This window comes from Physeter macrocephalus, chromosome 11 (genome assembly GCF_002837175.3).
Source record: "Physeter macrocephalus isolate SW-GA chromosome 11, ASM283717v5, whole genome shotgun sequence".
NCBI classification, from domain to species: domain Eukaryota; kingdom Metazoa; phylum Chordata; class Mammalia; order Artiodactyla; family Physeteridae; genus Physeter; species Physeter macrocephalus.
The window spans coordinates 63,436,011-63,460,106 of NC_041224.1; the positions used below are offsets into that span (position 1 = coordinate 63,436,011).

Consider the following 24,096-nt stretch of genomic DNA (forward strand, 5'->3'; position numbering starts at 1 on the left):
GCAGGCTCAGCGGCCATGGCTCACGGGCCCAGCCGCTCCGCGGCACGTGGGATCCTCCCGGACCGGGGCGCGAACCCGGTTCCCCTGCATCGGCAGGCGGACGCACAACCACTGCGCCACCAGGGAAGCCCCTCGCCATCGTTTTAAAGCTTTTTTCCAGGGGATCTGTGCTCCTAGGTGTTCCGTGAGCTGTGGAATAAACTAGAGCAGTGCTTCTCCACCGGGGGTGGTTTTGTTCCCAAAGGGACCTTTGGCAATGTCTGGAGACATTTCTGTTTGTCATACCGAGGGGGAGGGTTGCTACTGGCATCCAGTGGGCAGAAGCCAGGGGTGCTGCTAACCATCCTACAACGCAGAAGACAATCCACACAACCAAGAACTCTCTAGGCCAAATTGGCACTAGAGCCGCAGTTGAGAAACCGTGGCCGTGAGGAAGAAGAGCCAGCAGGAAGGTGAGACGCGGGCTCCCAAACCCTTCCAGCCCCTCTTCAACCAGAACAGTTCTGCTTTTCTCATTTTACGTATTGGAGTTCTCTCTGTTTCTGCATGAGGTTTTGTTTGAAAAGTATGTGTTTTCTGCTTAAGGAAAAGAAGAAAACGACCGAGGTAGAAGGTAACTCTTTGCCTTCCGTATTATAGTTGAGACACATTGGAACGAATCAAGTGGCCAGCAGGATGAGGGCCAGTCAGGGGCAGACTGGAGCCTTCAACCTGAGCCTCAGCCTTGTCTGTGCAGGGCTCTGCATGCCTCCCTCTGAACATATACATGCCATATTGAAAGATGGCATCGTGTCTGCCTTTTGATTTAAACCAGGGGTTGGCTTTTTTTTTTTTTTTCTGTAAATCACTAAATCATAAGTACTTTAGGCTTTGTGGGCCATACTATCTCTTTTGCAACTACTCAACTCTGCTGTCATAACACAAAAGCAGCTCTGGACAGTAAGTAAACTGTAAGTAATGGGCATGTTTGTGTTCCAATAAATCTTTATTTATAAAAACAGGTGATGGGCCAGATATGGCCTGTGGGCGGTAGTTTGCTGACCCCTGATTTAGACCATAAGTAGGAACTGTGTTGGTTTTACCTTCATGTCTCCCCTGCCTAACACCATATTGGCACATAGTACAGGCTCCCCAGGAAACATTTACCAAACTATATTGAGGGTCAATCGTGCTGGCACAAATGCTAGAAGATTTTCATGAGAAAAACAACTGGAAAAAGATTCCCTCCAGTGTTTCCCAGAGGGTTTCTGTATATTGTTTAACTATTTCCCTATGTTGGACATTTAGGATGTTTCCATTTTTTCATTAATAATAATACTATGATGAGCTCCTTCATAGAGAAATTGTTGGCCTCATTTCTTATAATTTCCTTAGTGTAAATTCCTAGAAGGATTACTGGGTCAAACAGTATATATTGCTAAATAGCTTTCCAGGAAGGTGGTATTGATCTACATTCCTGACCGTAATAAGAGGGAGATATTTATCATAGGCAAAAGATTTCTTTCAACAGGGTGTCATGAATAAAAGTTTTGGCATCCATATGTATTTCCACGAATTAGCTCACCGTAAATGTAAGTAAATCGGTGTTAGCGACTATCATGTTAATAATAACATTCTCCCACACTGCTGGGAAAGCATGGTTATTAAGGCACATTGTTTGACCTGTCGGTGTCATCTAGCCAACCAGTTGAGTTTACCCTATCTGATGTGTTTACTGAGCACACACAGAAACATCTGCTTCCCATTAGGGAATCAGAAGCTCCACTATCTGCACGCCTGGCACCAGCCTACCCTGCCATGATGTACAGAGGCCCCCTCCCTGTGAAATTCACCACCAAATATGTCATCCAGCTTGCTCATTTCCCACAGGAAATTTCATTTAGGTTAATTTTGGCATACAATTGGAGGCAATTGAGCAATTTCTCCAGTGATGGCTTACAACATATAAAATTTTCCTACAACATGTTGCAAAAATCACTGGAAGAGTATAAGGATATATGATAGTTGTCCAATTGCCTTTGTAACATCAAGAAATATCTCTTTTGAACGACAGTATATGGTGAGCAAAAAAAAAAAAAAAGAGAGAGAGAGATGAAATATAGATCAGGGGCCAGGGACCAGATGTTTGTTCTATCCTTTTTCACTCAATACTATTGGAGCAGTAAGGGTGCAAAGGAGCCATGTAAGCTGTCTTACCTTTATGGAGAACTTGGCCTTTTCTTCGCCCTTCACACTTTTCTGAATTTCTCCAAATGAAGAAGAGAATATCTGCAACTGAGAAGTAATAGAAAGTGCTATAGAAATAAGAGTGAGTCTGAACACTTAAATAAGGACGGGATTTACTTTAAAATGGATAGATTCCAGATGAAACCAAGTCTATGAAGACAATGATAAACCCAGAGTTGCCTGAGAAGCCACCCTATCCAGCATCCTGCTAAATGCCTTCCGTGTTTACCTCATCTGATCCTCCCAATAGTGCTGTGAGGTACCACCCCAGCCATAGATCAACTGAGGCTCAGAATGGCTGATCAACAGGTCCAATGATGCAGCACTCCTAAGTGGCAGAGCCAGCACGAGACCCAGGTCTAGCAGTGTCACCTTAAGTGTGCACTTTGGTGGTGCCTCTGAAAGAGTTTAGAGACACAGACCAGCACCAGTAAGTCAACCCCATCAGAGACCAATTGACCAGACTTCTGATATGCAAACCAGAATTCAGGTCAGATTCATTTCTGAGCACTGTCCCCTGAAAGATCTGCATGGTGGTGGAAATGTTTTCAGCACCAAGCCCAGAGAGAAGCAAGCCACCCAGCATCACACATAAGTCAGGGACTGAGCCAGGACTATGCTCCAGGTTTCCTGATTCCCAGTGCAACATTCTTTCCCTCATGCCGAACTGCTTTTCCTGCTAAATGACGTCAGCTCCACTTATCAACTTATACCTCCATGTTTTAGAGGAGAATACCAGCTGCTTTAAAGAAAGCAACAAAGCACATGAATCTATATATGTGATAAAATTGTGTAGACCTATACACCAAGAAAAAGTGCAGATGAAAAATGGCAAAATCCAAATAAGGTTTATCCTTGAGTTAATATGTTATACTGATGTCCATGATATGCATGGTTTTGACAATATGCTGCGCTAATATGCTGTGAGATCCTGTCATTGGAGGAGCCTGGGTGATGGGTCACTGAAATGCTCCGTACTGTTTTTGTAACTTCTTGTGAGTCTTAAACTATCTCAAAATTAAAAGGTATAACAGTAAGAAAGTTATGTGACAGTAATGTGATGGGAAGAGGAGCTAAAATATTTATTCACTTACTGTGCGTATAATGGTAAAACAGTCAACGTGAGAGAGACACAAAATGTGCTTGGTGCTTCATAATGTTGGAAGAGGAGAATGCCAGAGTCACTTCTGGACCAGGCTCTCACAGTCACTATAGTAACAGTGCCTTGAACTTGCTCCTCTGCACCTAGGTCACAGCCACCATCCACTCCTTCGACAAAGCTAGAACCCTCAGTGTGACCTCTGATCCTTTGGAGGGGGACAGTTTTTGCATAATGGTTGCAAGCATGGGATTTGGGTTCAAATCCAGCCCCACCTCTTATTAGCAGCATAGCCTTGGCCCAGTTACCAACCTCTCTCTTAAGTCTCAGTTTCCTAGTTTTTCAGCAATAGCACAGATTGCTTTTAAGATTAAATGAGAAAACTACATATTCAGAAGACGTGGAATATGACAAAGACTGTAAATGTTAGGTTTGATGATGCTGAGGGGGAGGAGGACGGCGACAATGATTTGAGTTCCCTTCTACCTCACAAAGGCCTGTCCGTTTTGCTTCCTAAGCATCTTTCAAATCCTCTTCGTGCCATCATCATTCCCCTAGTTCAGACTGGGATCTTGCCACATTCTCCAGACTTATGCTCCCCATTGTTAATTATCAGCTTTCTAAAAGAGAATCGATCTGGCCCAGCATGACATAGAGAATGCAGGGACTCCTCGTTGCCTAATAGCCTGTGGTTTTCTGCATGTGTGTCTAATCGCCCCAGTTAGACTCAAATTCCCATAGTCAGGACCCATGTCAGAGTCAGCCTGGGATTTCCCAGATTTCGCCCAGTGCAGTCACTCAACAACATTAGTGATAAAATGTGTGATTACATGTTTAGATCTTGCCATGGTTGATCCTTCTTGTGCTTCAGATTCTAGCCCAAAGGTCACTTCCTTAGCTAGGCCCTGCCTGGACTCCAAGTCCAAATTTTCCCTCATTATATCATCTGATCTTCATAATAGCCCCATGCAAGAGAAGGGACAGTTGTCAGATATGTAATTTACCTATGCCCTCGGTGCTAAAAATAAAGGTCTTGAAAGCACGTCATCTGCCCAGTTCGCATTATGGGGTTGTCCCTCCTGCTTTGCGAACTGCATGTGGGACATTTAGCAGCTCCATAGCAACGGAGCCTCTCGGAGACCCTGGCTGGGCACTAGAACACTAGAAGGGTGCTCTGTTAGCCTTTTGTCACCCCTCAGGGAAGGTTCACACACTCCTTGTTCTGACTTCTCTCTTAAGGAGTGAACCCTGGGTGCTCAGAGTCCAGAGATGGGCTTTGAGGAGGCAGGATGTTACCTTCAGTTCTTGGCATCACTTGTGCAGCCACATGCATCATTGAAGCCAACCTCCAGGCTCTTAGACATCTACCAGGAAAAACTGCTGCAGCCCTCCCTCCCCATGTCTAGATTCACCCTGAGTGGCAGTGTGGTGCCAGAAATCTGGTGTGGGATCCACTGGGATGTGCAGAGCATTTTAATATAGTGTCTATTTCCAAGATAAAATGGTGTTTTGTCTGTGCGTGTGGTTGTCTGAAGCAATCCACGGCTGTGGAATTTCCCTGTGATCATCCCATTCTAACTGGGCTGCGGGCTGAGGATTCATGCAAAGTCAGTCCCTGTCTTCGGAGGCTCTTGTTCCTTCCTGAAATATCCCATACACCCCACTGACAAAAGAAAGACTCACTGGACTGCCTGTTCTCCCCCCTCTAAGACCCACTCCTCACTACAGCTAAAGTTATCACCTGAAAAACAAATCTGAGGATGGCCCCCACCTTCTTCAGCGGTGGTTGATATGATAGAATAAAATTCCGATTCTTCACCCTGGCAAACAAGATCCTTAACGGATTCAGCTAAATTCTCCAGCCTCCTTTCATCCTTAGTGGCAAACCTACACTTCAACCATGTCTGTCTATGAGCATGCTTTCCTACTTCCTCAGTGTTCTTTCCTACTTCTGTGCCTTGGTACACATTGTTGCCTTTACCTGGAGTGCCCCAAGGGAACGAGGAGCTCCGTCTGGGTTAAGTTGAGGCCAGGGGTAGCAAGAATGGATCCTGCAGCGGGGAAGGGAAGAAGTTAAGATTTTGCTAGACAGGGCAGGGTTGTGAGTGCTGCTAGCTTTTCTGTTCACCTTCCCCTTCAGTGAGAATCAGAGGCATCTCCATTCAGTTCGAATCTTCCTTTAGTAACGTGGGATCTACTTTCCCAAACTTCTGCTGATGGTGGCCTTTTTGTTTGTTTGTTTCAAAGCAAAGGAGAACCCGGAGCAGCGGTGCGAGCTAGAAACCATGCACAGAAAGCGTTTTCCTTATTTTTCTGCTAAAACGTACACAGGGCAAGGGCAAGAAATATTTGAGGGAGGAGAAATTCATGGCAAACATGGCACTTTGAAAGGCTAATTGGATGTGGAAGAACATATTGAGATGATGTTCTGTTATTGTCAGAAATAATGTTTTACAGAGAAGCTATTTGTCAAGAGACCAGTTATTATTGATGGACTAATGTGCACACAGGAATATGGAAATAATAATGCAGATGTACAGTGCCTGCAGAAAGATGTCAGTCAAACATGAAGTCGGAGGGGAAAGAATGAACACCTTTTGATCTGACTCTGCCTGTAGGATTTGGCCTGTAGGACCCACGTGAACAGACCCAGGATTGTTTAACAAAATCAAAAGTGGACTCCGAATGGTTTGCTGAGCACTTTGCCCCTGAGGTGGGGTCTGACGATTGCTCTTAGAATTCCAGAACCAGCACAAACCTCTGATTCAGCAGACATGTGTCTCAAGTTGTAAAATACCATTCTGATTTCAAGTATCATTTCCTGTCCCCGTAACCCAGTGAAATAATCCTGTCATCCCGATATTTCATTGTCCAAACTATAATCAGCTCACTTCTATCTGCCAACAGAAGTGTGACAGAATCTTCTCTGTTCAGACCACATGTCCCAACTTTAAATTCAGGATACACGAATGTGAGTCCTATGGACTCAGCTGCAGACGTGGAAAAGGATTCTGTGAAGACCATTCCATTGGGTCCTAAGGTTAAATTGCCTAAGAAACACATGAATAGGGAGGGGGAAGATAAAGCAAAAAGATCTTGGGATGAATAATGAGAAGATTCACTGGGGAGGAAACGCAGGAGGGTCAGAGTTCCTTTAAACTCTGATGTATCCCGTTATTTAGATGCATATCATCCAGTTTGCTGATGTTTCTGGTCCTTGCTTCCCTGGACCTGTCTGCCCTGGGAAAAATGCTTTAGACCAGCCAAGCAAAAGTCCCAACTGCTCAGCTTTTCAGAGTCACAGTGACCAGTGGGGACCCAGATCTCAACCAATTTGATTTAACTTCCTAAGAAACAGGGCCGGAGAACACTACTGTTGTGGGGTACTTGGCTACGTGTTTGTATTGTCTGTCGTTCCGGACAGAAGACTTGAGGACAAACCCCAGTTTTAGGTCCCCAAAAACTTCCAACAGGGGGATGGATTTTCAGGACAACTTCACTGTCCAACCTGTTTAATAAATGTCCAGTCCCCACACCCTCCTTATGTATTATCTCTGTGTTATTTTTCTCCTGATTACCAAGTGTGCTTGTTTTACTTACTTGTTTACTGATGTGGCTTCCACCTCACCCCTAGAACGTACATTTCACACATAACCTAGGAAAGAAGTTCCTTGCCCAGAGCAGGTGCTCGGTGGAAATCTGTTGAGCGAAGGGAAGAATGAACTTGCTTATCTATAGGATCTGGATGGCGGCAGGAGGAAGTTCAGGTCGAGACCCACCAACGGATCTTCAGTCGTCCCCTCTCCCCTTCTTCCCTGGGATGCTCCTGACATATGCTACAAGAGTCTCTTGTTTTCCACCTCTTTGCAGAGCATTGGCTGTGATGACTACCTAGGCTCCGACAAAGTCGTGGACAAATGCGGGGTGTGCGGAGGCGATAACACAGGCTGTCAGGTTGTGTCGGGTGTGTTTAAGCATGCCCTCACCAGCCTGGGCTACCACCGAGTTGTTGAGATTCCTCAAGGAGCCACAAAAATCAACATCACCGAGATGTACAAGAGCAACAACTATTTGGGTAAGCTTGATCTTTTTCCAGAGGAAAACAGCTGTCCCTACGAGATGATGTATTCCTTCCAGGACTGTGACATAGCAGTGTCCAGAGGTCCTTGGACCTGTAGAAGGTGCCACTGGGGAGTACCAAAGCACTACCTGGCCTCCCCTTGAAATGATATGGGGAAAGTAAAAAAAGTCCTTCTTGCAAGGAAATGTTTAATATCTACATATTTAAACCAGCCTTTGTTCCTTCCAAGAGAAGCAAGGCTATGAAATCAGGAATGGCCTAAGTTGTTTCTCTGAAATGGGGGAGGCTCTTTGAAATGCCAAGAGATCTGCCAGTCTTTTTCTGTTGGAATTTCAGGGGGACAGGGGCAGTTGATGATCCTGTCCGGACTGTCACTCTGCGGGGGTCTAAAGCAAAAGCCATTTTTCTCTTCTTTCTGCTTCATCAGCCTGAGGCAACAGTATGTGTGTGTCTTTGGAACAGCTGCAGAACCCGTCACCGATCATTTTGGGCTATATCATCAATATTGGGAGACCATTTTTAACCCATTTTCCCACAAAAGGAGATCTTTGTTGATTCTTCCTTCTCTGTTTCTGGCTGATTTTATGCAAAGCAAATCAGGTCCTGCAAGTTAATTTTTAGCAATTCTAACTCATCTAAACATGGACAAATCAGTTAACAAAATAGTATAAGGAAAGCAATTTCTTAAAAACATTTAATGAACAGCAATATACATTTTTATTTTTCTGATTATTTATTTAACAGAAATTTAAATAGCACAGACTATATGCTAGGCACTATTCTTGGTGCTTTACAGGTATTAAATCATTGAACCCTCTCAACAACCCTAGGAGATGGGAGCTATTCCCCTCCCCATTTCATACATAAGGAGACAGGCACAGGGCGATTATGTAACTTGACAAGGTCACACAGCAAGGAAGAGGTGGATCTGGGATTCAAAGCCAGGCAGTCTATCTCCAAGCGTGGTAGTCTACCAAGAGATAACACCCATGAGCAGTTCTGGTACACCGTTGGCCATGCAGCAGTCAATGGCTGCAGCAACTGAGAGATCATTAGTTTTATAAATTTGAGTACCAGGATCACCCCAGAAGGTAACTCAAGAACTCTAGATTCTGCAGCTCTTCCATCTTTGTCTGGGCAAATGCATCCAAAATTAGCTTCACTTGGTTTTATTGGTGGGAGGAGGAAGGGATGGCAGATGGGACTCTGAAACAAACCCAATTAAAGTGGAAAGCTATTACATTTGCTCTGGCAAACCCGGGAGCCACCAAAGTGGCAATAAGGCTAGTTTCCCCCTGAGTTGTTTGTGTGTTATTTTTATTTGCAGAAAAAAAAAATGGTCTTTTTGCTTCCTTTCTTTTGTACTATTAAAAGAGCAAATCTTCATAAACATCCTGTTCCTAGAATGGAAAATGTTCTTTGAGGGATTGCTTTAAGTGTAATTGTGTTCAAATGCACCAGCAAACAATGCCACTTTTTGTGAGCTTTGTGTAGTTTTTAGTAATTTCCCTGGCTCGAATTAGTTCTATTCAGTAAGTGGCTTTTAAGCTGTGCCTTCCGAAGGTAAAATAGATAACCTGGGTGATGACCCACCAGATGTCTGAGTGGAAACTGCTCTCAGAGCCTCAGTGTTTTCATCTAGAATAAGGGAATAAGAATCTGGACCCTATAAGTATTCATGAGAATCCATAGGACAACAGATATTCAGGACCCCACCGAGCCCCTGGCACTTATAAGCAGTTGACAAATGTTCAATCTCTTTCTTTTGTCTCAGAGAGCTTGTCAGTATGTCAAAGCTTCATGGAATACAAATCCCCTAATTCCCTGAAATTCCCTAAAAAAGGTGAAGAGGAGGCAGAGGAGGATGGAAGTACCCAGAATCAATGGAAGAATGATTCAGAAAATCATGTTCAACTTCTTATGCCCAGTGACCAGTGGGGTGCATGAGAAATCCAGAGTCCATGGCAGTATGACGTGATGCCATGTGGCCAGAGTGGGGAGAGTAGAGATAGAAGAACAGGCGAGAGTGAAAAGAGTTTCCAGAGGTGATGAACAGGGCTTCCTGTTTAGGGCACTTAAGCATCACTTGGGATGTAGCATCACCCAGAGGGCTCTTTTTTTTTTTCCTTCTTTCCTTCTATTATGAAGATTTAATTCGCCTACCATAAAATTCATTCTTTTAAAGCGCACAGTGGATGGGATGGTCTTTTTCTCATCACAGGTGTTCTCGTCCCCTATTCCACTTAATCCTATGAAATTTCCTGTTCTGGGAAGTCTATATATGTTCAAAGTTAAACTGCATGCAATTGTTTGAGATTATGTGTAAGCTATTAGAGCACAGGTCTATCAAGCTATTTTTGAACTTTCCAATGACTGTATTTCACATTATACATTTTCAAACATTGAAACATTTTTCTTTCTTTTTTTTTTTTTCTTGAAACATTTTTCAAAGAGGTATGTAGTAGGGTTCTCCACAATCTTCCAGGTCTTGATAAAAGTTTTGGTTTTCTTACCTCGTGATTTCTGGCTATGTAAACTGTATTTTGTACAAAAATTTGACTTGATGCACAAAACTGATTTGGCCGTCTGCGTACATTTGTTCTGCAGAATACACAATGTAGAGGAAATGAATAGTTCAAATGTGTATCATTTCTTTCAAAATTGCACACCTTTAACAAGTTTTTTCAGTTGCCCTACTGTTTTCCTGAATGGCCTGTGGGTTATTAGTAATAAAAATCAAACTTGCCTTGTGAAATACTTGGAATTGTTAAAATGAATGACTCTCCAAACTTGATAGAGATAGAAAATAGATTTCTATGAAAACAGAAGGACTTGTATTATTAGTGCTGGAGAAGGTGGTTTAATCACCTCATTTTTAAAGGTTTTTTTAAAACCCACAATATTTAAATGACTTATTCTAGGCTATTCGCTTAGTTACTAATAGTAGTCATGCTACATGTGTCGTACTTTAGTCTCCAACTGTTTTTACATGCATGGTCTTCTGACTTTTAAAAATGGACATTCTTTACTTTGCTTGCTTCAGAAAAGATCTGGAGTTATTTACTAAAGATGCAATTATTGAGTTAGTATGTGAAAATTGAAATTTAAAAATCAAAAACTTTGGAAAAATATCTGTTCAGGCCTTTTGCCCATTTTTAATTGGGTTGTTTGGTTTTTCTGATATTGAGTTGTATGAGCTATTTATATATTTTGGATATTAACCCCTTATTGGTCATATCATTTGCAACTATTTTCTCCCATTCAATAGGTTGTCATTTTGTTTTGTTGATGGTTTCCTTTGCTGTGCAAAAGCTTTTAAGTTTAATTAGGTCCCATTTGTTTATTTTTGCTTTTGTTTCCTTTGCCTTAGGAGACAGATTCAAAAAAATATTGCTACAATTTGTGCCAAAGAGTGTTCTGCCTATGTTTTCTTCTAGGAGTTTTATGGTTTCTGGTCCTACATTTAGGTCTTTAATTCAGTTTGACTTTACTTTTGTATATGGTGAGAAAATGTTCTAGTTTCATTCTTTTACATAGCTGTCCAGTTTTTCCAGCACCATTTATTGAAGGGACTATCTTTTTCCCACTGTGTATTCTTGTCTCCTTTGTCATAGATTAATTGATCATAAGTGTATGGGTTTATTTCTCTGCTCTCTTTTCTGTTCCATTGATCTATGTGTCTGTTCTTGTGCCAGTACCATACTGTTTTGATGATTATACTTTTATAGTATAATCTGAAGTCAAAGAGTGTGATGCCTCCAGCTTTTTTTTTCTTCTCAAGATTGGTTTGGCTATTCTTGGTCTTTTGTGATTCTACATAAATTTTAGGAGTATTTGTTCTAGTTCTGTGAAAAATGTCATGGAGAAGACATAGAGATGGCCAAAAGACACATGAAAAGATACTCAACGTTACTAATCATCAGAGAAATGCAAATCAAAACCACAATGAGTTATCACCTCACACCTGTCAAAATGGTTATCATCAAAAAGACCACAAATAACAAATTTTTGCAAGGATATGAAGAAAAGGGAACCCTCCTACACTGTTGGTAGGAATGTAAATTGATGCAGCCACTGTGGAAAACAGTATGGAGATTCCTCAAAAAACTAAAAATAGAGCTACCGTATGATCCAGCAATCCCACTCCTGGGTATATATCGGAAGAAGAGGAAAACACTAATACTAAAAGTTATATGCACCCTAATGTTCACAACAGCGTTACTTACAGTAGCCAAGATATGGAAGCAACCTAAATGTACATCAACAGATGAATGGATAAAGAACATGTGGTATAAAAAATGGGATATTACTCAACCATAAACAAAAGAATAAAATCTTGCAATTTGCAACAATATGGAATGGGAGGGTATTATGCTTAGTGAAGTAAGTCAGACAGAGAAAGACAAAGACTGTATGTTATCACTTATATGTGGAACCTAAAAAATGAAACAAATATATGTGGAATCTAGAAAAATGGTTCAGATGAACCTATTTGCAGGGCAGGAATAGAAACGCAGATGTAGAGAATGGACGTGTGGGCACGGGGTTGATGGGGAGGGTGGAATGAAATGGGAGATTAGGTTTGACATAAATACACTACCATATGTAAAATAGATAGCTAGTGGGAATCTGCTATATAGCACAGGGAGTCAGCTCAGTGCTCTGTGATGACCTAGATGGGTGGGATGGTGGGGGAGAGAGGTCCAAGAGGCAAGGGATATATGTATACATTTAGCTGATTCACTTTATTGTACAGCAGAAACTAACACAACATTGTAAAGCAATTATACACCAATTTTTAAAAATGAATGAATGTAACAAAACAGAAACAGACTTACAGATATAGAGAACAAACTAGTGGTTACCAGTGGGGAGAGGGAAGGGGGAGGGGCAAGATAGGGGTATGGTATCAAGAGGTACAAACTACTCTGTATAAAATAAAAAAGCAACAAGGATATATTGTACAGCACAGGGAATGTAGCCAATATAATAACTTTAAATGGAGTATAATCTATAAAAATATTGAATCAGTATGTTGAACATGTGAAACATATAATATTGTAAATCAACTATATTTCAATTTTAAAAAATCAAAAACTTCACAGAAGAAGTAGGCATATACACCAAAAGCCTTGGCTAATATGTAAATAGCGATGGAGCATTTGACCTGACTCTTGAGTTTATGGCTTTCTTTGGTTTGGCCATCAAGACCTGGACCTGCTGGACTCAGATTCTGAAAGCCTGAGTTCTGGCCCTGGCCCTACCATAACTCACAAGGGGTTCTGGCCCATGTGTAGCTGGGAAGACAGGCCAGCTCAGCACCTCGTGATGCTTACTATTTCTCTGAGCAAAGCTGAAGAAATCACAACGTTTAATGATGCACAGATTTCAGGAGATAGGATGTTTATCTGTCTCATTTTAGGCTGGAAACCAATGAAGTTCTGCAGAAATGAACTCCACTTTTCAGTGTTTATTTGAATTTTTCACATGCTCCAAAATATAGACTAGCTGGGAGATTATAGATTCCTAGATCTTTTTTTTTTCCATGGAGAATACTTTAGAACCAGTTTATCTATTGTAAACTATGTAGTCTCCTTTTCCACTTGAGTTATTCTGAACCCTGCTCTTTGGAAATAAAAAGTTAAATCTAATTTTATTAAAATGATTGACATTTTATATTACTTGCCTCTTCCTTAATAAGATGTTGTGAAATTATTTTAGCTGAAATATCAAAGTTTGGCATAGTTCAGCCAGCTCAATTTACTAATGTCATTATGTAACAGTTAAGAAATCAGACATAAAAGCATACCAAGCAAAAATTGATTCTACAGGACATGTTCTACCTGCCAACGTGTTTACACTGTCATAGAGCTTTAGACTTAGACGGGATTTTTTTGTTTTTGAAGATTTATAAACTTTTAAAAATAAACTGGCAGACTTCCCTAGCGGCGCAATGGTTAAGAATCCGCCTGCCAATGCAGGGGACATGGGTTCAAGCCCTAGTCCAGGAAGATCTCACGTGCTGCGGAGCAACTGAGCCCGTGCACGGCAATTACTGAGCCTACGCTCTAGAGCCCGAGAGCCACAACTACTGACCCCGCATGCCACAACTACTGAAGCCCGCGTGCTTACAGCCCGTGCTCCACAACGGGAGAAGCCATCACAATGAGAAGCCTGCACACCGCAACGAAGAGTAGCCCCTCCTCGCCACAACTAGAGAAAGCCCACGCGCAGCAACAAAGACCCAACACAGCCAAAAATAAATAAATAAATAAATTTTTTTTAAAAATTAAAATAAACTGGCAATACCTTTACTTTTAAGCACGTTTTCTTAAAAGTTTTAAACAATGAAAGTAGTGGTCAGCATTTTAAAAATCAAGTATCATGGATCATCTGTAACTTGCAAGCCTTTATTTAATGTGTTAGTTGAGCAGCTTTCTATGTGGGAAAGACTAGAGTATTTAAATAATATGATGCCTCACATTTGTATACTGATTAATTCCAAAGATTTAGTCACATGCATTGTAAAAAATTTGAACAATACAGATGATATAGAGCAAAAAGATGAAATTCTTTTTCCATGCCAACCTCACACTTGATCCACCAGTTTCAAGTGTAAAGATGGAGATAAAGGACCACTCTTAACAGTTCAGTGTATACCCTCCAGTTCTTTGTGGAAATACAAATATATATTTTTTAAAATTCATGTTACTATATACACTTTCTGCAATGTGCTCCTTTATTTTAATGTTATATCATGATAACTTTTCATAGCAATGCATATAATAAACTAATTCATTATTTTTGAGCAAAGAATATTCCATACAACAGATGTAACCTAATTTATTTAAGCATTTTCCTACTGAGGAATGTTTAGACTGACTCCCATTTTCTAATATTGCAAATAATACTTTCGATTTGTGGTTCAAGATGGCAGACTGCATACATGAGTTTTTCTTTCCTTCCTCCCAAGTTTCCATCAAAATGACACTAAAGGAGTAAGAGAAGGAATAACCTACAACCACCACAAAAACGTGGGGGGGGCATCTATTACATGATTTTAACAAATTTCTGGAACAAATTCTCAAGGGTAGGTGGAAGAAAGTTCACTAATAGAGCAAAGGAAATCACAGCCTACGTAGCAGAGGAGACTGTGATAAAGGGGGGTTGACCTGCATGCAGAGCCCCATAGCCTGTGAGTCTGGGGGACAGCAGGTAAAATGGAAGGTGGGAGGGGAGAATGGAGCTGAAAAACAGGGAAACAGTGAAAAAACTTGTATGTGAGCAGGCAGCCCACACACACGCATTCAGAATGCTGGCACTGACTTCCTCATTCAAAAGGGCGTGGGTGGGAGGATTGGTGCTCCAAGACCTCAGTATTCATTCTGGAATTGGAAAAAGGAGCTGCTGAGTGACTGGTACCCCATCTCCTAGAACTTGGCCTGTTAATAAGCTCAGCCAATGTATACAGAGTTCTCAGGCAGCCTTCCCACCGCTTTTGTCTTAAATACCAATGGATGATTGAAAATAACATGAATGGACAACCAAGTATCACTAGACATTTTTTAAAAGCCTGAAAGAGAAAACCCAAGATAAATAACTGAAAAAGATGTTTCTAGAAGAAACAGAGCAAATTCTTGGAGAAGAAAACTTGAAGAATGGTTCTTTAACAAGTAGTGCTTCCATGAATATCCTAATACATGTATCCTTTCATACTCACATAAATATTTCTATAGGATAGACGCTTAGAAGTAGAATTTATAGGTCAAATGGAATGAACACTTAAAATTCTGAAAGATAAAGCAAAATTCCTCTCCACATTTAGTTGTACCCATTTATACCCCCACCAAAAGTTCATGAAAGAACCATTTCTCCACACTTTTACCAACACTAAATATTATGAGTGTACTTAATTTTTAGTATACCTTTTTAATTTACATTTCCCTGACCACTCATTTTTGTTATTTGTACTCCTTCTATGAATTTGCTATGAATTGTATTTGTAGTTTTCTTGCAGATTTTAAGAACTCACATATGTTATGAATAATAACCGTTCTCTTCGTGTGTGTTTATTCGTCTTTATCTTGTGTTTCAACTCTGCTTATGAGATCTATTGCTCTGTGGAGAAAATTTTAGTCTTTTTTTAGTCAAATCTATCAATCATCTTTTTATGGCTAGTGGATTTTGTCTTACATAGGAAGACCTGCCCACCTCCAACATTATAAAATTATTCTCTAATATTTTCTCCTGTTACTTTTATAATCTCTTTTTGTATTTAAACGTTTAATCCATCTGGAATTAATTTTTGTGTGCAGTGTGAGGTAGCGATCTGTCTTTTTCCTAATAGATAGACAGTATTGTCCCAATACTGCTTATTAAATTTCCCTCACTAATTTGAAATGACACCTCTACCATATATTAAATTTAAATATCTGTAGATAGACCTGTGAATTCTCAGTTCAGGTCTATTGATCTATCTGTCTCTTCCTCCTTTAGTACCATTTTTTTTCATTACTGTAATTTCATATGTTTTAAGTTTTTGTAGGTCAACTCTCTGACTCCTCCCAAACGCTTTGTTTTTTCCTAAATTTTCTTGGGTCTTCTTGTACATTTGTTTGACATACACTTTACAAATCAATTTGTCAAAATCTATAAAACTTCTGTTGAGATTTTAATTGAAAGTTCAATAAACTTACGGACTAATTTGAAGAAGAAAAAATTGTCTTCACAATATTGACTTTTTTGATTCCAGAGCATAGTATATCTCCTTGTTTTATGTTCTTTAATAAAATGTCTTTACCTAGACTTTGCTTATGTTTTATTAGGTTTATGCTATAGTTTTTCCTAACATGGGATAAGATTTTTATTCCATTATATTTCCAATTACTCGTGCTAATGCATATTAAATCAGTTTATTTATTTATTTTGTACCTGTACACCTTGCTAGACTCTTTTAACAATTCTAATAGAATTGTTTTTCAGTTATTTAACATGGATTTTCTAGGTGGAAAATCGTGATATCTGTAGATAATATTAATGTTATCTTCCCTCGAAGTATTCTACCTCCTATTTCTTTCATATGTTGTTGCACTTAGAGACTCAGACCTCTAAAAATTTTTGGAATAATCATACTGATAGTGGACTTCTTTATCATGTTTCTGACAATGGGAATGCTTCTAATAGATGTTTGCTGAAGATTCTGATAGATACCTCTTATCAAAGTAAGGAATTTTCTTTACATAACTAACTTTTAAGAATTTTTATTGTAATTTGCCCTTGTTTTTGTTTTTGCTCCAGTGACTGATTATCCTTAGTTGTCAATTTACATTTATAAAGTTAATGAATATTTGCTTATTATAGGTATATTAAGTGGTTTCCTTCAGTTACTGCAGTAGACTGAATGCCCACATCCTTCCCAGATTCATTTGTTGAAACCTCCAAGGTGGTGGTATTGGGAGGTGAGGCCTTTGGGAGATGATTAGGTCATGAGGGCAATACCTTCATGAATGGGATTAGTGCCCTTATAAAAGAGGCCCCAGAGAAATCCCTGACCCCTTTCTGCCATGTGAGGTTACAGGGAAAAGAGTCATCTAGGAAGTAGGCTCTCATCAGTCACTGAACCTACCAACACCTTTATCTTATACTTCCCAGCCCCCAAAACTGTGAGAAATAAATTTCTATTGTTTACAAGACACCCAGTCTGTGATATATTGCTCTAGTGACCCAAACAGACTAAGACACTTACCTTTCCTTAAAATGGAACAAACCTCAGTACGCTGTCAGTCTGCTGTCTGAGAGGTTTCCTCTGAGTGTGTATGGGCAAGTGGCAACACGGAGTAGATACAAAACCACTACCTCCTAGAGGTATGCAAGGATTCAATAGGATAATAAACATAAAGCTTCTAGCATGGCAAGGGCTTAATTCATAGTTTCCCTTTCTTATCTCAAGGTTCCAATATTTATCAATGACTGCTTAACAAAACTCTACTTTTCCTTGTAACGGCTAAATAGAAAACAGCCTTCTCTTCCACCCATTGCCAGAAGCCTCTAGGATTATGCTGGCTCAAGTGTAAAAATTTGTACCTTTCTTCTTAGACATCAAAAGCCTACCTGATTTAACTTAATTGCTCTAGTTATGTGTGCTTCTGCCCCACCACCCAACAACTGTCTCTCTAGGAGTATTTCCTTCTTCCCAGCAGAACAAAGAAAGAAATACAAGTGACCACGTGTGTTCAGCATCTCCCCTGTGATGACCTCATTCTAATCAGAAAATGGTTTCTTTTAAACCCACAGACATAGAAAACAAACTTATGGTTACCAAAGGGGAAAGGTGGGGGGGAGGGATAAAGTAGGAGTTTGGGATTAACAGATACACACTACTGTATCTAAAATAGATAAACAACAAGGACTTATTGTTTAGCACAGGGAACTCTACTCAATATTCTGCGATAACCTACAAGGGAAAAGAATCTGAAAAGGAATAGATATATACCTGAATCACTGTGCTGTACACCTGAAACTAACACGACATTGTAAGTCAACTATACTCCAATAAAAAGAAAAGAAAATGGCTTCTTTGTGGTATAAGCTTATAATCACGTATTTACTCCTTCCACCTCCACCTCAGACTGCATCCAGTGCTTCGAGTGACATTTCTCTGCTCTTGTTCCTATGTCATCTCCACTTCTTGATTTGTCTTGCATTCAGTCCAGCATTTCCCATTGAAATTGCCCTTTGCAAAGCTACCATTTCTGACTGGGATGCTTTTGGACAAGTTTGTTAATGTTTCTGAGATTCCGTTTCCTCATAGGTAAAAGAAAGAAAGAGTTCTAATTTCATAGAGCCTTTGACTTCAAATGAGACGTATGTAAAATACCCAGCATCTTAGAGGTACTCAGTAACTGTTAGTTCCTTAATCTCCCTGGGTTACTGGTTCTCACCCTGGCTGCACAATGGAATCACAGGAAGTATAATATTTGAGGTCTATTTGAAATATGCCCATGCCTTCTCCCACCTGCAGTTTTAATAGATCTGGGGCACGGTTTGGGTATCAGGACTTTTTAAGCTCCTAGGTGATTCCAGTGTCCTTTCAGGGTAAAAGACCATTTCCTTATACAGTGGGTCTCAGCTGGGGACTCTTTTGCCCCCCAACCTGATACGCAATTCATGTGGCAATATCTGGAGACATGTTTGATTGTTACAAGTTGGGTAAGGTTGGGGGTTGCTACTGACATCTGGTGAATAGAGGCCAGGGCTGGTGCTAAGCATCCTACAATACACAGGACAGCCTCGCAGCAAAGAATTATCCAGCTCCAAGTGTCATTAGTGCTGAGATGAGAAACCCTGGCCAATGCTATCACTAAGATCTCTTTTGGTGCTAAAGTTTCACGGGTCACTTATTTCAGAGTGGTGTCTTCATGATAATAAATGTCTAAGGTGCTATTGGAATGACTGTTCTATCTACCATTAAGTTTGCGTTTGTCAGCTCACTCTGAATTCTTAGTTCCCAAATCCAAGCCCTCTCCTTCATTTTACGTTCAATCTTTCACTCGGTCTGTTGGTTGTGGGCCCCTGGGTTACAGTCCCGTCAACAGAAGTTCCAGCTTAGAACACCTTCCTACACCTTACAACACCTGCCTTTCTGGAATCTGTAGTCCTTGCTTGCTTTCTTAATACATGGCAGAAGAATAAAAGACAGATAGATAAAAGGAAAAGCAAAGAGAGATTTTTCCTTTGGACTCCCATAGGACTTTGATCATATCTCCAGTTTGGCACTCACCATATTTTATTTTTTTGTAATTTATCTATTGTAATTTGTGTTCTCCCTGTGTACTCCTTGAAGACAAACAGTCCAGACTTAGACATTCCTTCCCTCGAGTACCCTCCAGGTGCCAGCAACTGGGATGAGTAGTGGCGATACAGAAATCAAGGTAGGCCTTGGCTCTCCTGAAGCCATTTTGGGGGTCTATGCTCAGGCATCCTTAGCCCACCTCGATCACGAGACCTCACTTATGGTACTGGGGTCGTGTGTTACTCGTAGACTGTAGGAATCCTGGGTCTGCCTGCTTCGTGTAATGCAGCACTCTGACGGTGGTGGGCTGGTAGTGTCCTATCAGCATCTGCATTTAGAGCTGAGGATACTGAGCTCAGCCTGGTTGAGAGACCTGCTGAGGGGAACAATTCGTGAGTGGTGGAGTCAGGTCTCAGATCCAGGCTCAGTCCTTGTTCATGACCTACGTATACACCCGTGGCCATTGGCAGGAAAAACGTAGCTGGGGTGTGGAGGAGGACCTGTGCCTTCTCTGCCCCCTCCCTACTGCCATGAGAAGAAAAATATGTTCTAATTCCTCACAGCCTTTTGTCCCCTCCACACTGTTCCATCCCTACCCCCACTATTACTTCAAACTTGCTGACAATCATTTGGCCTGCCCTCATGTTGGAAATCCCTGGGCTAGCTTGCCAGAGTTATGTCTTAGTCACTAGACTTTCACCATCTGCCTCAACAGCGGTCTTCTGAAGCTAGCGTCCAAAAGAACGTTCAGCTCTTAAAAAGTGTGGAGCATTTTGGAGAAATGAAACACCATGTGGTTTTTTTCTCCTTTTTAAAAAATTGTGGTAAAATATATATAAACATAAAATGTATGGTTTTAACAGTTTTAAGTGTATTCTTCAGTGGCATTAAGTACATTCATGATGTTGTCCAACTACCACCACTATCGGAACTTTTTTATCATCCCCAAAACTGTACCTAATAAACAATAATTCTCCATTTTCCCCTATTTCAAACCCCTGGTAACCTCTATTCTACTTTATGTCTCATGAATTTGCGTATTCTAGGTACCTCATACAAGTGGAATCATACAATATTTGTCCTTTTGTGTCTGGATTATTTCACTTAGCATAATGTTGTCAAGGTTCATCCATATTGTAGCATGTGTCAGAAATTAATTCCTTTTTATGTATCTACCACATTTTTGTATCCACTCATCTGTTGATGGACATTTGGGTCGTTTCCACCTTTTGTCTATAGTGAATAAGGCTGCTGTATAAGTATCTGTTTAGTCCCTGCTTTCATTTCTTTTGGGTATATACCTAGGAGTGGAATTGCTAGGTCATGTGATAATTCTATGTTTAACTTTCTGAGGAATTGCACAACTGTTTTCCACAGTGGCTGCACCATTTTCTATCCCCACTAGCTATGCATGAGGGTTCCAGGTTCTCCACATCCTCACCAACACTTCAAGTGTGTTTTTAAAAGGGTATTTAAGCAGGTGATATGACATGGCCTGCTTTCAAGTATCAGGAAAGGCTGCTGAGATGGACTTTGTGACCCTTCTCGGTTACCTGTTACAGGTAGTGGCAGCCCCAGGAAACATCTCAGAGTGATATCCTGATTCGCGGCTGGAGGTTCCTCATCAAGGCTGGCACACAAGAGAGGGTGATCCTTGAGCATTTGGCTTTTTATTTGGATCCAGTTCTTGCCTTCTCTTCAGCAACAGGCTTTTATGATTCCTGTCTAAAACCAAAATCTTTGCCAAAGATCCTGTGCCAGAGAGACAGTGGAAAGATGCTGTTATTTGTTTGAGCACCCCTAGACTTAATTTTGCATTACATACTTTCCACCTGGTGTCTGACAGCACTCTTCCCTTTGATTTAGGAAAGCTCTGGTGTCCTTGCGTCTGTTTACATGGGCTTTCTTTTTACTTTTACAGTCGCTCTGCCTTAAAGAGCTTTCAGAGACGCTGGAACCAATTCTGCCCCACCTCCTTATGCTCCTTGTGTTTTCACATTTTCTACTTTTTAGTTAGCACCTAGTTGCCTGGAAATGTAAGACTGAGTTTGCCTCTTTGTACTTGGATTTGCCTTTTGTTTTGTGGGGAGGAGTTAAGCTGAGATTTGCCTTTGTTTTTAATTATATCATCTGTCTCAGACATACGCAATGCACCCACACCTGCTTTTTTGCACCTAATGGGATGCTTTCCTCAAATGCAGGAAACAGCTGTCGAGCAGGCTGGGTCTTAGATTTTTATGGAAGTGGTTTGACAGCCCAGTCCCTTCAGGGAGAATAACATTATCTCCCAGCAGCACCTGCAGACAGCATCTTCAGCAGGGCTGCTAATCGCTCCCAGGTCTCCTACCTGGATTAGGGTAATAGCTCAGAACCCATTATCTGTGCGTCCAGCATCGATAAAGCTGTCCTCAATCCATCCACTTCCTAACCCACTTGGAAGTGCCTCTAAGCCTTCCCTCTTTGAAGCAAAGTTTGGCTTTTTGTGGTGTGTTAGATCACTGAGCTTCCACATTAGGGAATTAATACAAGTTAAGCCTCAAGAAGAGATCTCTAAGGTTTAAACGACATTTAGTAAATATAGTTGACTTAAAGAAAGAAGCAACAGCCGAGAAAAACCATAACTTCCAGACTTTCTTAACCAGCAGCTGAGGCTGCCCATGCTTTGCTGCTCCATTGTCAGTGCTGTCTTCGGAAGGTCCCCTACTTTCTCTCAAGAGTTAAAGCTTCAGAAATGGGAAATCTGCCTTCTAGGATGGTCCCCCTCTTCCCTACAGGAGAAACTGAGCACGCTTTTCCCTTCTCGCATTAAGCAGAGCTCCAGTCAGATTCTGCTCTTCCTTTAAACATTTAATTCTTGCTAATAAATCCCTGAAGGGATTTATTAGCTTTGAAGATAAAGTTCTTTTCTGCTGCTAGTTGTGGGCTGCCTCTGTTAGCTCCTATCCAACTGTTTTAGCCAAGCTTCAACAGCTCTTGAAAGAACTTTCGGCATCTCCTAATTCTACTCTATCCTTTTCCCAAGCCAGACACTGTTCCTTGAATCAGAATCATATACATGTCAGTGTGGGAGAAGTCTACTTCTTCTGTCTGAATTGAGTCGATATTCATGTCCTTAGAAAATATACATAGCGCTACTCCTCCAGCTTCCTTTGTGCCTGAGAGTCACACTAATATTTATTTTGCTTTTCGGGCAAAATTTGTCTCCTTGATCAGTATTTGTTTCTTTCTTAATCTAGTAGTTCTATAATCTGATTAAGTAAAACATTGCTCTTCATCTGACTTGATATTCATGCAAAATAATTAAGCATTTTAATGAATATCTATAAAGCACACCCCCTCTGTGCAATGCAATACAGAGATGTGAAGCTGTGGTCCCTGCCCCCGAGGCATATACAGTCTGTTTGAGAATCCTTTGAAGACTTTGATAAAGAGACCCAGCACTACGGGAGTGCAGAGGATGGAGACATTACTTCTAACAGAATAATCTGAGGAGGAACATGGAGAGATGCTGTTGAAACTGGGCTTTTAGTACAAGGGTTGGCAACCTGTTTTGGGAAAGGGCCATTTAGTAAATATTTTATGCTTTGCAAGACATTTGGTCTCAGGTGCAGCTACTCTGCCATCATGGCAAGAAAACAACCATAGACAATAGGTGTTTGAGTAGGCATGGCTCTGTTCCAATAAAACTTGATTTACAAAAAAGGCAGTTGCCAAAGTAGGCCTCCATGCTGCAGTTTGCCAACCCCTGTTTTAGAGGATGGGTAGGCCTTTATCAGAAGAAATAAGGAAAAGAACATTTCAGTCCAAAGAAGCAGCATGCGCTAAGGTTCAGAGAAGGAGGTAATGTGAGACATGTCTGGACGCAGTGTCTTCTAAGAACGTGAGGATGACGTTGAATTTGAGGCTGCAAGTGTAGGGTAAGGCCAGACCATGGAAGACCTTTCATCCCGGACTCCATCCTTTGGATTAATGTTTGAGCAGTGGTCAGCCACTGAAGATGTGGGGCTAGAGGAGGGTTGTGACAGGATCATGCCTCTATTCTAAAGGTATTTTGGGGTGCAGCAGGAGGGAAGGAAGGGAACGGAGAGCAAGCATTTCAGAAAGGCCAGGTCTATACCAAGAGCCATAGGACAGGAACTGACTAGTAAACAAAGATATTGGTGTATATCAGTGGACTCCATGACTCCAAACAATAAACTGAACCTTAGAAGACCAGAGCTTATGTATGTGTGTCTTTAATCAATGACTGTAAGTGTCTCATTATACCAAAACATACTATCCACCAAAGCATTGCTAGATCCTGGAATGATAAAGTGCATTTGGCATTTTGAGATGATCTGGAGCAAATGAGAGTAGAAGGCACTGATGAGTAATTTCAGGAATTGGAAATTTAAGTGATCGATCCTACTTATAAAAAGGAGAGCAGGGACAATATACAAAGGAAAATATAAGTTGCATTTGAGAGAAGCTAAGTCTCTTTTCTTGTCTCTAAAGCAGCTCTCTTGAAACAGCCCAGTCTTTCCTTCCTTGGTGAGTTCTAGGGATACCAAAGCCTAATGGTTATCTAGCTCTTTACCCATGACAATGACCTAATCCTCACAGTGAGTTCCCATCGGGCAGCAGAGATCCTGTCCCCATCCTTCATTAAGGCTTTGCTTAAACAGAATTCCTCTATTTTTAATGATCCCTCACAAGTCATATATTCCATAAATTCCCAAAATTCCTGCAAGAAGACCAATATTAACCCTTAAGATAAAATTTTGTTAGTTCGGTGGAAACCTGTTCATCAAAGAAAAAGGAACTAATCAACTAACTTAAGATTTCTTCTGAATGAATACTCCACATTATGGTTAGCCTTTCCTTTACTTACAAACATGGGAATGGCTAAGACTAACTTGG

General features: G+C 40.9%; 1 protein-coding gene across 3 annotated transcripts in view; it reads left to right on the plus strand.

Moving 5' to 3' along the window:
* THSD4 (thrombospondin type 1 domain containing 4) overlaps positions 1-24,096 on the plus strand; it is a 572,998-nt gene that overhangs the window by 459,163 nt on the left and 89,739 nt on the right. For all 3 annotated transcript variants that reach the window (XM_024128852.3, XM_024128851.3, XM_024128853.2), the window contains one exon: positions 7,196-7,400. In XM_024128852.3, coding sequence (XP_023984620.1) covers positions 7,196-7,400 — 205 coding nt within the window. The remainder of the gene's footprint in view (positions 1-7,195; positions 7,401-24,096) is intronic.